At 37.7% G+C, this 15,012-nt stretch overlaps 1 protein-coding gene and 1 non-coding gene across 6 annotated transcripts in view; one reads left to right on the forward strand and one right to left on the reverse strand.

Moving 5' to 3' along the window:
• Positions 1–15,012, reverse strand: part of PSD3 (pleckstrin and Sec7 domain containing 3) — a 674,493-nt gene that overhangs the window by 430,880 nt on the left and 228,601 nt on the right. Inside the window, exon 1 of one of the 5 annotated variants that reach the window (XM_064368703.1) lies at positions 7,322–7,340. The exons of the other annotated variants lie outside the window; for them this stretch is intronic. Coding sequence (XP_064224773.1) covers positions 7,322–7,327 — 6 coding nt within the window. The 5' untranslated portion in view covers positions 7,328–7,340. Of the gene's footprint in view, positions 1–7,321; positions 7,341–15,012 lie in introns of those variants that run through there. 5 annotated transcript variants of the gene reach the window in all.
• Positions 5,185–5,333, forward strand: LOC135271515 (small nucleolar RNA SNORA62/SNORA6 family). Its single transcript, XR_010339674.1, has one exon. It is a non-coding gene; the product is annotated as a small nucleolar RNA SNORA62/SNORA6 family (small nucleolar RNA).

The raw sequence follows: 15,012 nt of genomic DNA on the forward strand, positions 1-15,012 counted from the left end.
ATACAAACAATAGCCTGGCATGGTGGCCTGCGCAGAAGAATCGCTTGAACCCAGGAGGCATAGGTTGCAGTGAGCCAAGATTGCGCCACTGCACTCCAGCCTGGGCAACAGAGTGAGACTCTGCCTCAAAAAAAAAAAATCCTCTGAAGCTGACCACAGTTCCCAGAGAGGGCCACATATAATCTAAACACTATCTTTAAGAGAGAAAAAGACACAAGGAGAGCAAATCCTATGAAAGGAAATTAGGCTTTCCACTACCAAGTCCTGTGGCCATTTGGCAAGAACTATGGACCCCACTACGTGCTAGTCCCAGGGAACACACAGGGCAATGAGCAAAAGGAAACCCCATTCCTCTGGACTCTACAGTCTAGTGGAGGGAGACTGAAGGAACCAACCTCCAATATAACATATCAAGTAAAAAAAAAAAAAAAAACAGTAATGGGGCAGAGAAACAGGGATGGAGGATATAACGACTACTGTTTTAGAACCAATGATCAGGATGGGCTTGGGTTTAAACTGCTGCAAAGGAGCGCAGAAGACTCGCTAGCTATACATCCAGCAGGTCCTGCAGTCTTGACTACAGTTTAGTACTTCCTTGCTTTGCACTGGAGCAAAGAGTGGACCACAGTGTTAATTACAAACAGGTCAAAGGGAAAGAAAAGTACAAAATCTTTTTCCTTGACCAGAAGGAAAGCAGTTACTATGTATTGTTGCCATGGCATTGAAGAAATAGAAAAAGCAACATTCTAAGTACCAGAGTGTGAAGAGAAACAACAGTGAGGAGAGGACAAGAGTTGGCAGAGGTTTCACTCCCTGAAGTGCTGAGGCCGCTGGGTGGCAGGTGGGAAGCAAAGCTTTAAAAAGGGATAAGGATTGGAAGGGTGGGAAAGAGGAAAAGGTCTTGGTCTAGTCCCCACCTGTTTTCTATGTCCCTAATATAGCAGGGTACTTAATAAAATAGTTGCTGAAAAATAAAAATAAAAGAACACCAAGTTTCTGAAATACACAAAATATTTCTAGATAGACATTTTCTGAAATTTTCTTTTCTTTCTTTTTTTTGCCAATATGTACCATAGGTTTCAACCAGCTAACTTACTACTACTGTGATTATGTATGGCTCAGGAGTAAAAGGCTATAGAAGGAATGTGCTAAAAGTCAGGCATAGAAGGTTTATAGCCTATTTCTGCCATTTACAACTATGGAACTATAGGTAAGTCACTGGCTTAAGTCCCTTGTTCTTTATAAGATTAAAACACAAAGAGTAAAAGATTTACGATAGTAAATTAATAAGCATTCATTCCTTTCATTAAACTGTTCCAGTATCTTAACTTCTGCTCTAATACCATCAGTGTTGGGAAGGCTCATTCCACTGTTAAATAACTGATTTTATAAAATTTTTAAATTGTACATATATTCCTCTTAGAAAAAAATGCACATATAGTCAAAATCCTTCTTAAGGCATGAACAGGCAATTCACAAAGGAAAAAATACTAACTGCAAATAAAATGGAAAACGTTTCAATCTTAACTCATAATCAAAAAACTACAATTGGCCTTGATTTTTAAATAATATCATGTAATATAATTGGCTATTGAGAAATAAGCACCCTGTCATACCCTGATGGTCAACGTACTTTTGTCATCCGAGAGAGAGACAGAAAATATGAATCAACGTTTTAAAAATGTATATTTCCTTCCATCCACCATTTACTCTTCTAAGAAATTTCCTAAGAAAATAGTAAGTGGATATTCTTGACAGCATTGTAATGAAAGACTGGAAAGAATGAAAGTCCCACCATTCACATAAACTATAATATCACCATAAAATGTAAAATATAATCATTAAAATGCTTATATTAGAAAGACATTTGCAATGCATATGAGAGTTCAAAAGCTAATTTCCCTATTTTACAGAGAGCTCATAAAAATCATTAAAAATAAAACTATCCAATAAAACCATGAACAAAGGCAGTTTACAAAAAAAGAAATACAAATGCCCCATAAAGATACATTGTGCAACCTTATTATTAAATTACAGATTATATTGAAATACTATTTTTCACCAATTAAAAACTGTAGCATCTGTGATATCCAGGACTAGAAAGGGATATTGACACAGGCAATTTCATATCCTCCTGGTGGGAGCACATGTGGACATTACTAACATTTGCCGATACCAGGGCTTCCTCCATCTCTGACGCCCTTGAAGCTGGGTATATGTAAACAGGAGTAGTCAAGACCACAAGCTCCAAAAGGGATCACATCACAGATTTCACTTACTACATGACACAAGAACTGTTTAAACTCATTATGTCTTTCTTAATGTCTTCCAGCATAAAACAGGGATAATAACAGTATCTACCTCATAGGGATATTTTGAGAATTAAATTCTAGCATAGTGCATGGCACATAGTATTACCAACAACAATAGAAATCACTAATCTTACTATGTAGCAGGCACTGTTCTATGCATTTACCCATAGTAACTGATTTTATCACTCAATAAACAGTAGCATTAGTATAAGAATATTGCTGCATTGCTTGTAACTGCAAATATCTGAAAACAACCAAATTGTCCATCAGTAGTGAAGGGGATAGTTAAATGAAAGTATACAATGGACATCTAATGTGGCTGTTACAGAGAATGAGGTAGTTCTATACATGCTGACAGAGGGAGATTTTTTTTTAAATCAAGAAAGACTATTGACTTTGTTTTTAAAGTCTAACAGTATGTGTGTGGTTAAGAAATGATGGGTGGATCACTTGAGGTCAGTAGTTCAAGACCAGGCTAATCAAATGGTGAAATGCCATTTCAACTAAAAATACAAAAATTAGCTAGGTGTGGTGGTACATGCCTATAACCCCAGCTCCTCAGGAGGCTGAGGCAAGAGAATCGCTTGAACCCAGAAGGGAGAGGTGGCAGTGAGCCAAGATTGCGCCACCGTATACCAGCCTAGGCAACAGAGCAACACCTCATCTCAAAAAAAGGAAAGGAAAAGAAATGGGCTCTTGAGTCAAACTATCCGAGCTCATTTCCTATTAGCTGTATGGCTTTGGGAATTGTCTTAAATACGTAGCCCAGTATCCTCATCTGTAAAACAGGATTAATAATAGCAACTACTTCTTATGGCTTTTCTGGGGATTAAAGAAGCTAGCAGATAAAACAGTCCCCCTGGCATATAGTCAGCAACCAACTAATGTTACTTGCTTTATTACTAATCGTTTTAACATGTCACATAGATTGAGAGATAATGAGCCTTCATATTTTCTTTATACTTATCTGTATTTAAAAAGATAGTGAGATTTGTTTTTTGAAAATACAAAATTGTATTTACTGATATGAGAGATGTATAAACATGTCATATGAGAAATGTTAGTATACAAAACAGTATACACAGCCCAAAGTCATTTTTATTAAAATATAGTTAATGTTATATAAATAAATGTACATTAAACATTTAGCTATGCACTAAAATGTTACCAGTTGTCTCTCTGGGAGACAGATTCTAAATCATTTATATTTTCTTCTTTTTACTTATCCCTATTTTCTGATTTTCCTAAAATCAACACACATCACTTATGCAGTAAGATTTTAACAGTCATAATTTATTTCCTACCATAGAAGCTACAAAGGAAGAGGTTAAACTGAGAGGCTTCCAATGATGCCACCAGAGATGGACTTTAGTAAAAACAAGTAAACAGTACGTGTTTTACTGAGAACCCATACGTTCGATATCATGACAGTAGCAAGGAAAACAGCAACTGATCATCAGTAGTTAAGACTGCCATTCTCCATTGGGCTAGGCTCCCACCTGACTTCAGGGAGGGATTTAAAAGCCAGAATCTGGCCCCAGGTAATCGCAACAGGAGCCAAAGGAGGTAACACAGCTCAGAGGTGAAGCTTGCTGAAAAGTCCAGAGAGCACCGCTGGCAAGGCTAAAAGCAACACTGCACGTCCACACACTGGGTTTCAACACTTTTTCACAGAAGCAAATCCATAACAGACTCTGAGTGAACTGGGAAAGATAACTGAAGCATTCAAAATACTTTCTGAAAATCAGTTTGCATTGACTTATCTTAAAATGTCCAGCTCTGAGTAAGCAGGAAAGGTCACAGGATTTTGTTCAGATTTGCAAGTAGAAAGGGAAACGTGAGGTTATACTCAGGAAATCCTTTTGCTAAGATTCAAAAAATCTGAAAATTAACAAATTATAAAACATGCATATTTCAATTTGCCTCTTATCTACTTAATCTCTCTCCATAACCTGAGACAGCTACGTCTACGGTTGGACTGGACTACAGGCAACAAGCACAGACACAGTAACCTCAAGATGGGATTTACAGTGCAGGAATGAGGAGGAGCGAGCGACAGGTATAGAATGTTCCCACACCTCAACATTCAGGCTGACACTGCTTCGGAGTACTGCTTTACTGGTACTACTTCTGAGAAGGAGCAAAGTAGACATACTTGTTTCTTTATCATCTTCTCTGTGTCTCCATCTCTCAATCCTTATCAATGACAATAACTCATCATCAGACAGGAGTCCAGATGCCTACATTCCTTCTGGAGTTTGCTATACGACATCAGTATAATCCCTTCACTACTGTGTGCTTATTTTCTCATTTGGAGGATGAGCTAAGAAAAGACGTCTGAGATCTTTTTCTGCTTTAAAATTCTGTGATTTCACAATAGCTGAATACAGTCACTAAATGGGAAACCACCAGGACACTGGGGAGTGGTCAGCACATAGCCAACTTTATTGTATTTTTTACTGCATGCTTCCAAAATATCTATTGCCAAGAAGTATATTCAACTAGACCCTGGGTCCATGTTTTAATTTTTATACACTGTAATTAAAAACAGAATGACTTGCTTTTACTTTGGATTATGTAATTTCTTTCTATTCATAATGAGCAGCTCTTACATGACGCCAAGTGAGTTTTCTCTTAGGCAGCACATTCTTACTCAACTAGAGAACTTTTGGCATTTGGATTAACAGAATCAATAGTATCTTTCATTCCAAAAAAAGAAATTGCTGTTTTGATATGGTCTGTACAATAGTTCTTCCAAGAAAAATATTTTTATTATTTTACTACCAATATCTCATTACAGCTTCTACATGAGTAAAGCATTTATTTTGATAGTAAATACATCATGCTCTTTAAAATAAAAAAGAATATATTATTCTTGTTAGAGCTCAGAGCTGAGGCCACTGACTGGCCAATGAACCCACAAGTATAGATAGTGTGCTACGCAAGGGACAAGTTTTTCACTAAAGCCACAAGAGTCTCTGGCCCAGTGAGTGGAATTTAACAGAAATTCTCGCTGCAACTAAAAGAAAGAAAAGAAAAAAGAATATACTCTTCTACTGTAAAATCTACTTATGCAAAAGTAGGTTATCAGGTTCTTATTGCAGAAAGTAGTTTTTGTTTCTTCTCTGCTGTGGAAACAAATCTCCAAATCACTGAGAGGTAGAACAGTATCCTTATATAGAAATCAGATTTAATCTTGATAGAATTGAATAAGAATCACTCATTATACACTGATCTATGTTTTAGCAGATATTATGAAAAACTCAAAGGTATAACAGGTTCCCTGCCTGCAAAGAGTTTACAATCTTACGTGGAAATCAAATGCACACACATGATAAATGCTACTTAAAGGCCTACTGCATGCCAAACACTATGGAAGGCACGAGGGATGTGAGGGAGACTCCACCTCTGCCATAAAGTTGCTCACAAGCTGGTATAAAAGCCACACCTGAGTAACCCAGACACTGCTAACCTCCCAGGACCACCTCCACTGCACTTAAGTGGGAAGTTCAGTGGCTTTCCTAAGAATGTGGTGGCTTCTGGGGTAGACAGACAGGGAAGGAGATGGAGGTAGCTTATCTCATTGTCACCTCTTCTCATTTCTCATCTCCTAGAGGTATTCCCTCTCTGTCAGGTGAAAGTAGCATCTAGCTTGGTTGGTTGGTTGGTTGGTTGGCTGGCTGGGTTTTATCAGTCTTTATCTTTTAATTGGCACATTTAGAACATACACATTTAAAATAATTACAAACACATTAGAGTTTACATCTACCATCTTATTTGTGCTATTCATCTCATCTATTTTATCTTTCTCTTTTTTCTTGCCTCCTTTTGATTGGGTTTGGTTTGTATTATTCCCTCTCTTCCTTCATACAGACACAAGCTTAGATATTATACACTCTGCTTTTAGGCTTTTATTCTCCTAGAAATTACAATAAATGTATCCAACTGACCAAAGTGTAAATTTAATCAGTTATTTTGCTCTTCTGCCTGATCTTAGAACACTTTAATACCGTTTACACCCTTCACCATCCCCACTCTTAATTCAAAACACTGAGTGCTTCAGCCCACATTGAACCTAATTCAGTTCTCTGAACTCTTTCCACAGCTTCTGATCTCTAGTCTCTGAACTTGGCTGCTACCCCTAACTGGAATACCACCCTCTTCTTCTTACACCCCCTTCCCAACCTGGCTAAATCTTTTACAACTCTCAGGTCCAAGTTTTAGAGAGTTCTTTGCACCCGTGCTCCCCCATCCCTGCCTCTTTCCCCAGTGAGTTTCCCTTGGTTATGCCTATCTTCCCTCCTAGACATTAAGCTACAAAAGTTAATGACTGTTGGGCACCTAAGCTGTAACATATAACAGTCCACATGGATACTGCTATCCCTCAGCACCACATAATGGATTCTCAATAAATATTTGCTGAATGAAAAGATGAATGAAATATAGTGGTTTCAAGATATGGAAATCAGGAAGCAAGCAAGGAAGGTCACAGGTCACCCCCACATACACACACAAAAAACAAAGTCCACTTTCTACTGAAGCAGAAAGACTACCATGGTGATTTAAAGAGTACAGGCTCCAGTGCCAGACTAAATGAATTCAAGTCCAGATTCTACCACTTACTAGTGGCTGACCTTGGACAAGATACTTAATGTCCCTGTGTCTTTGGAAAATAGAGAAAACCATAAAACAAACTCCTCAGATTGTTACAAGGATTAAGTAAGCTAGCACTTGAAAAGTATTTAGAATATGTTCTGTTAAGATTCCGTCTATAGAGGCATACTCCGGAGGTTGTGTGGGTTCAATTCCAGACAACAACAATAAAGCGAATATTACAATAAAGCAAATATCACAATAAAGTGAATCACACCAGTGATTCACAGTGAATACAAAAGTTGTTTCTACTGCGGTCTATTAACTGTGGAAGAGCATTATGTCTAAAAGTAAAACAATGTCAATGTACACATCTGGATTAAAAAATACTTTATTGCTAAAAAAAAAATACTGACACTCATCCGAGGCTTCAGTAAGTTGTAATCTTTTTGCTGGTGAAGGGTCTTGCCTCAATGTTGATGGCTGCTGACTGATCAGGGTGGTAGCTGCTGAAGGTTGGGGTGGCTGTGGCAATTTAAAAAATAAGACAAAAATAAGTTTGCCACATTGATGGTCTCTTAAGACAAAAGATTTATCTGTAGCATATAATGTTGTTTGATAGCATTCTACCCACAACAGAACAAATCTGAAGTCAATCTTCTCAAACCCTACTCCTGCTTTATCAGCTAAGTTTATGCAATATTCTAATCTTTTGTTGAAATCTAAACAATGCTCACAGCATCTTCACCAGGAGTAAATCCCATCTCAAGAAACACCTTTCTTTGTTCATTCATAAGAAGCTACTCCTCATCCACTAATGTTTCATCATGAAGTTGTAGTAATTCAGTCATATCATCAAGCTCTACTTCTAATTCTAGTTTTCTTGCTATTTCTACCAAATTTGTAGCTACTTTCTCCACTGCAGTCTTGAACTCACCTCTAAAGTCATCCATGAGGGTTGGAATCAACTTCTTCCAAACTCCTGTTCATGTTAGTATTTTGACGCACTTCCATGAATCACAAATGTTCTTAATGGCATCTAGAATGGTAAATTCTTTTCATAAGGCTTTCAATTGACTTTGCCCACTTTCCATCAGAGAAATTACTATCTAAGGCAGCTACAGACTTATGAAATATATTTTTTAAATAATAAGATTTAAAAGTTAAAATTACTCTTTGATCCATTGGATGCAGAATGGATGCTGTGTTAACAGACATGAATACAACATCCATCTCCTTGTAGATTTCCATCAGAGCTCTTGGGTGACTAGATGCATTGTTGAAGAGCAGTGAGATTTTGAAATAAATATTTTTCTAAGCAGTAGGCCTCAACAGTTGGCTTAAAATATTCAGTAAACTGTGGCTCAAGCCTGTAATCCCAGCACTTTGGGAGGCCAAGGCAGATGGATCACGAGGTCAAGAGATTGAGACCATCCTGGTCAACATGGTGAAACCCCGTCTCTACTAAAAATACAAAAAATTAGCTGGGCATAGTGGCGTGTGCTTGTAATCCCAGCTACTCAGGAGGCTGAGGCAGGAGAATTGCCTGAACCCAGGAGGCGGAGGTTGCGGTGAGCCGAGATCACGCCATTGCACTCCAGCCTGGGTAACAAGTGTGAAACTCCGTCTCAAAAAATATATATATATATTCAGTAAACCATGCTGTCAATAGATGTCCTGTCATCCAGGCTTGATTTATAAAGCACAGGCAGAGTGCTCTAGCATAATTCTGGAGGGCCCTAGGATTTTTAGACTGGTAAATGAGAAACAGCTTCAACTTCAAGTCACCAGCTGCATTAGCCCATCCAGAGTGCATTTATAGAACACAGGCAGAGTAGATCTAGCATAATTCTGAAGGGCCCTAGGATTTTTAGAAAGGTAAATGAGCAATGGCTTCAACTTCAAGTCACCAGCTGCATTAGCCCCTAACAAGAGTCAGCCTGTCTTTTGAAGCTTTGAAGCCAGGCATTGACTTCTCTGTAGCTATGTAAATTCCAGACGGCATCTTTTCCCAATAGAAGGATGTTTTGTCTACATTGAAACTCTCATGTTTAGCATAGCCTCACTCATCAATCATCTTAGCTAGATCTTCTGAATAACTTGATGCAACTTCTACATCAGCAATTGCTGCTTCACCTTTATGTCATAAAGATAGCCTCCTTTCTAAAACCATATGAACCAATGTCTGCTAGCTTCCAACTTTTCTTCTGCAGCTTCCTTACCTCTACCTCTCTTGGCCTTCACAGAATTGAAGGTTTGCTCTGTGTTAGGTTTTGTTTGAAGTGAATGTTGTAGCGATTTGATCTTCCCATTCAGATGACTCAAATTTGCTCCATATCAGCAATAAGGCTTCTGCTTTCTTATCATTCATGTATTCACCGAAACAGCAGTTTGAATTTCCTTCAAGAACTTTTCCCTTACATTCATAATTTGGCTAACTGTTGGTGCAGGAAACCTAGCTTTTGACCTGGCTTCAACGCGCCCTCCTCATTAAGCTTAATCATTTCTTTGATTTCAAGTGAAAAACATGCGACTGTTCCTTCCACTTGAACACTTAGAAGCCATTATATATTTATGAATTGGATTAATTTCACAATGCTGTATCTAGGGAATAGTGGACAGGGGAAGGACCAGTCATGGAGCAGTCAAAACATACAACATTTATTAAGTTCTACATCTTGCATGGATACAGTTCTTAGTGTCCCAAAGCAATTACAACAGTGGCATCAAAAATCACTGAATGGCCAGGCACAGGGGCTTCTGCCTGTAATCCTACCATTTGGGAGACCAGAGGACTGCCTGAGTCTAGGAGTTGGAGACCAGCCTGAGCAACATAGCCAGATGCTGTCTCTACAAAAAAAAATGTTTTTAACTAGCTGGGTATAGTAGCACGCACTGTAGTCCCAGCTACTGAGGAGGCTGAGGCAGGAGGATCATCTGAGCCCAGGAGTTCAAGGTTGTAGTGAAATATGATTGTGCTACTGTATTCTAGCCTGAGCAACAGAGTGAGGCACTATCTCATTATTAAAAAAAGAAAAAAAATTCACTGATCACAGATCATAACAATAGATATAATAATAATAACGAGAAAGCTTAAAATATTGCAAGAATTACAACAAAGTTACACAGGGACACAAAGTGAGCACAGTGGGAAAATGGTGCTGAAAGACTTGCTCAACACAGAGTTGCCACAAACCTTCAATTAAAAAAAAAAAAACATAATATCTGCAAAGCACAATAAAACAAGCTATACGTTTACAATACAGCTGACTCTAGTTGTTAAACCACATAACTTAACTACACAACTCTCAACAGATCCATACTTAAAGCCCAGGTATTCATACATTAATATGATCCTAATATAATGTCTGTATGTTATGGTACAAATTTACAGCCCATGAGGACAATATCACTGTATTGGCATATTTGAAAATAATCAATCAGAATTATTTTAAAAAGTTAAACAGCATTAAGTACATGAATTAAAAATACCAAAAAAATGGAGTAATAATACATTTTTTAAAGAACGCTCTCAGAAAATGTTATCAAAGAGCATTTGAAGGAACAACTTCCAATTTTTAAAATGAGGCCGTAATATCATTTTGTGAATTTTGTAGTCTTACCAAATTATATTATAAGTCTTTTATTATAGCTATAAAAAGTGTTGAAGTTTTTAAAATTTTTCACATTATTTGAAAATACTATCCAAATAATAAAATTAAATATTCATTATTTTCCCAGAAGACAGACGAAAAAGATCATACTCCTGCCAACCTGACTGTGGGGTAGTACAGCCAAGTCACAGTGCACAAGGCAAAGACCTTGGAGGCCGTGAAGGTAGCCAGCACTTCCAAGTTTCCCCTCATAGACCCACCAACTTAACCAGCTCAATGTCACCAGGAAATGGTTCTAACCCTGAGCCATTACACTTTGCTTTTTTTTTTCCTTTTTATTGAGACGGAGTCTCACTCTGTTGCCTAGCCTGGAGTATAGTAGTGCCATCTCAGCTCACTGCAACTGATTCTTATGTCTCAGTCTCCAGAGTAGCTGGGATTGCAGGTGTGTGGCCACCACACCCGGCTAATTTTTATATTTTTAGTAGAGATGGGGTTTTGCCACATTGGCCAGGCTGGTCTCTAACTCCTGATCTCAAGTGATCTGCCCTCCTCGACCTCCCAAAGTGCTGGGATTACAGGCATGAGCCACTGCGCCCAGTCACCCTTTGTTTTTATAGAGCAGAGGACTGCCCTGTTTTTACCTGGTTCTGCAACTGAAACATTATAGCTTCTATAAAATTGTGAGCCTTTGGAGTCTCATTAAAATGAACAAACATAAGCACAGAGGTCTGCATATAGAATATTTGAGGCTCTAAACTCCCTAATACTTAAGAATATAGTCACTGTCCTGTTGTGTTTCTTGCTTCTTTAGGCTAATAGGAAGGCATTAGGAATTCCCTAGTTAATAGATGATATAAAACATATTTTGAATGAAAACTGCAATAAAGCTACAAACTATGATTTGGGGTCTTCACTTAAGTATGAGATACTTGAGGACTTTATCATGAAACATTAGTTTACTTATCTTTTGCCAAGAGTAATTGCCTAAACTTGAATAGAAATATGAGCTTTTTCAGTTAAATATACTCCTAAAAATAGCATTTTCTTCTGGGATTTGACTACAAAAAGGAGACAGTTCAATGAAGTCAATGGCAATTATCAGAAAAAAAAAATCATTTGTAAGTTGTAATAAGATCTTTTCTTTCTAAATATTAAAATATAGAATGATGTATTTCATTTTCCTAGAAGCCAATTAAATATTTCCTGTTTAGTTTGGACATTGATGAATACTTTTTTAATGGACACTATCTAACTCTAAATTAATAGTACTATATTATAATTACATTTTATTATCAAAGTTTGCTGTCAGTATTCTATCTCACTTTATTACTCAAAGTTCTATCTAAAGACCAGGATTACAGTTGTATCTAACATTCCTAGGACACAAAATGTAGGGTAGCACAGCAATAGATCCTTAAATACACATTGCATAAGGATATAACAAAACCTCATTAATTTAGATTAATTATTCAGGATCAAAATGAATTTAGGAGTTTTATCTTAAAAAGAAAATAATTTTGATGCTTTCACATGCAGAAAATAACTGAAATTGGGTTAATAGTAGAGGCCCTTGGAGCAAACTGCATTAATGAATAGATATAAATTACTGTAATTAGAATTTCAGTTATAAAGGTTTCAAAGGCACATAAATTGTTTTCACCCCTTACTGTTAAGTTTTTTACTTGTATTTGTTTGTGTTTTTATTTTGTCTTTGCTATCAAGTATTGGGTACTTCGTGTGAGCTGCACTGTGTTTCCGATTTAATTCCCGAGACACGCTTGCAAGGGTGGTATTATTACCCCATTTTGTATCAGGAAAATACACTTAAGGATCAGAGAATTCAAGAAGTTCTCTCTGGCTTTTTCTGCTTCACTACACATTTTTATGAAGTCCATCAGCTCTTTCTTGAGATAAAATGGACAAATCAGCAAAAAAAAAAAAAAAAAAAAAAAAAAGTTCAATGTTTGAAAAAAAAATCTCACAAGCATTTTTTAATAGTGCTGGTGCTATTTTTCTTTATCTGGTTAGCAGATATATTACTCTTGGTGTTTTTGAAGAGTTACACAGTTCACCTATCACTGAATGCCCCTAAAGAATTCTTTAAACCCAATGGGCTAATTTTAGCCATTTGCCAAGTGGATACAAAAGACAGTACTCCATTAAGAGAAGACCAAAATGAGGCAGAACAAAGAGCCAGGAGTGGGCAGATGAGGAACTTGTCCCCATGGCTAATCCATGGGGACTTGAGGAAAATCAACTCACGTTTCTGGACCTCACACACTCTGGGCCTACTATAAGCCATTTACGCCTAGTGTTCCACTATTGGAACGCTAAGCTTGTGGGAGTTATGCATATCCTACTGCTCAAGGTCATCTCCAAGGTCTGACTATTTTACAAAAAAAACTTTGCAACCTCCGGCATAAATGGGTTAATGGAGCCATCACAGGGAGTCGAACAACATACTATGCATAAAAGTGATCTGCAAACTACACCTAACTCTAGATTATAATTTGGCAAAACACTTTCACTCCACACTTTTATTTTTAAAATATCAACAACGCTCCTGGTTTTATTATGTTATAGAAGAAATTTTAAAACTACCAGGTTTAGCTTAAATTTTAAAACTACCAGGAAATAAATTTATTTTACAGAAATTTGTTTTCTTTAAAAAACAATCTGCCTGTAATCCCAGCACTTTGAAAGTCCAAGGCAGAGGATCCCTTGAAGCCAGGAGTTCAAGACCAGCCTGGGCAACAGAGCGAAACCCCATATCTACAAAAAAATTTTAAAAATTAGCCAGGTGTGGTGGCATGTGCCTGTAGTCCTAGCTACATGGGAGGCTGAGGTGAGAGGATCATCTGAGCCAAAGAGGTTGAAGCAGCAGTGAGCCGTGATTGCACCACTGCACTCCAGCCTGTGCAACAGAGCAAGACCTTGTCTCAAAAAAAAAAAAAAAAGAAAGAAAGAAAAAGAATAAAGCCATTTTGCAAAATAAGTTGCAACTGTATAAGCTAAATCGGAGTGTACAAAACAAGGCCTAGCCTTTAACATGCTCATTCTTTCAACAAATATTTACATAGTACCCACCACAAGCCAAACACCCTGCTGGCAACTGGGGCAATAAAACTGAACAAAACAAAGCCTTTAACTGCTAGTTATCTTTGAATCCCTTGCATTTAATAGTGCTTGGCACACAGTAAGCACCAATGAATGTTAGGAAAAAATATATATACATGAATAAATTAGGTGTATAAAGGTGACCAAAAAGAGGCTGGGCACAGTGGCTCACACCTGTAATCCCAACACTTTGGGAGGCTGAGGCAGGCAGATCACCTGCGGTCAGGAGTTCAAGACCAGGCTGACCAACATAGAGAAACCCTGTCTCTACTAAAAATACAAAATTACCCAGGCATGGTGGTGCAAGAGGCCTGTTACTAGAAAAGCTACTTGAATTGAATTCTGACTAAATAAAACATGTGATTCCTTTACAAAGATTTGACTAAAAGTGCCCTGATAAATCTGCTGCACTGGAATCGTGTAGTGAAGGGAATGAAAGCAAAAGCACAAAAGCCCTATCCCAAAACTGTGAATAAGGCACATCTGCTTCTCTGTAATCTTGGGGAAAAAAAAAGCAAAAACCTGAAACAGATAAAAATGAGGCAAACAAATCTCTAAAAAATAAATAAGCCCACAAGTGGAAAACCTGCTTTTCATCAATCAAATAAATCAGGGAAGGCAGCATTTCTAGGCCATTGCCCGTGGGTCTCCCATAGCACTTATGAAATGGCTTTCCTAATTAGTCTAATCATCACTTCTGTTCTACATGGTTGTAGCTGCCTAATTACCCAACTCAAAAATGCTCACCCAACCCCCATGCCAAGCTCCTCCAGACCTCTATTTCCAATTACACTACTTAAGCCATTATTCACAAGAACATTAATGACACTATCATATGTTTAAAAATTATTGACTCGAGGTATGGAAGACAGTCCCCAAACTTTGAGGACTTTTTTACCTTAGAAACCTTTAACAAACAGAAATAGTCCAATAAGAGCAGGGAAAATAACTTTGGTTTCTGAAATTCTCTTAATCATCGTTTTACAAGTCTACAGCAATGGAAAAATGACAGAATAAAAAGCATGTGTTTGCCCCGGAATGTGAGTGCTTGTTGGAATGGAGCCTGCCATTTTGCCATGGGAGCTTCAAAACTGACTGCAAGTGAGGGCCGAGCCCACCACGTGACTGTTACTGTGTTCTAATAAACAGCAGCCTGCATGGTCAGGACTCCAGGTAAAGGTAGCTTGGGTTCTGTAGGCATTCTTTTTCAGACAGCCTCTATTCAACTCCTGTTTTAAAATTCGTGGAATACTATGCAGTCATAAAAAAGGGTGACTTCATGTCCTTTGCAGGGATATGGATGAAGCTGGAAACCATCATTCTCAGCAAATTAACACAAAAACAGAAAACCAAACACCACATGTTCTCACTCA

Source organism: Aotus nancymaae, unplaced genomic scaffold (assembly GCF_030222135.1).
Source record: "Aotus nancymaae isolate 86718 unplaced genomic scaffold, 86718_ANA_hifiasm-v0.15.2.pri h1tg000079l, whole genome shotgun sequence".
Classification (NCBI taxonomy): domain Eukaryota; kingdom Metazoa; phylum Chordata; class Mammalia; order Primates; family Aotidae; genus Aotus; species Aotus nancymaae.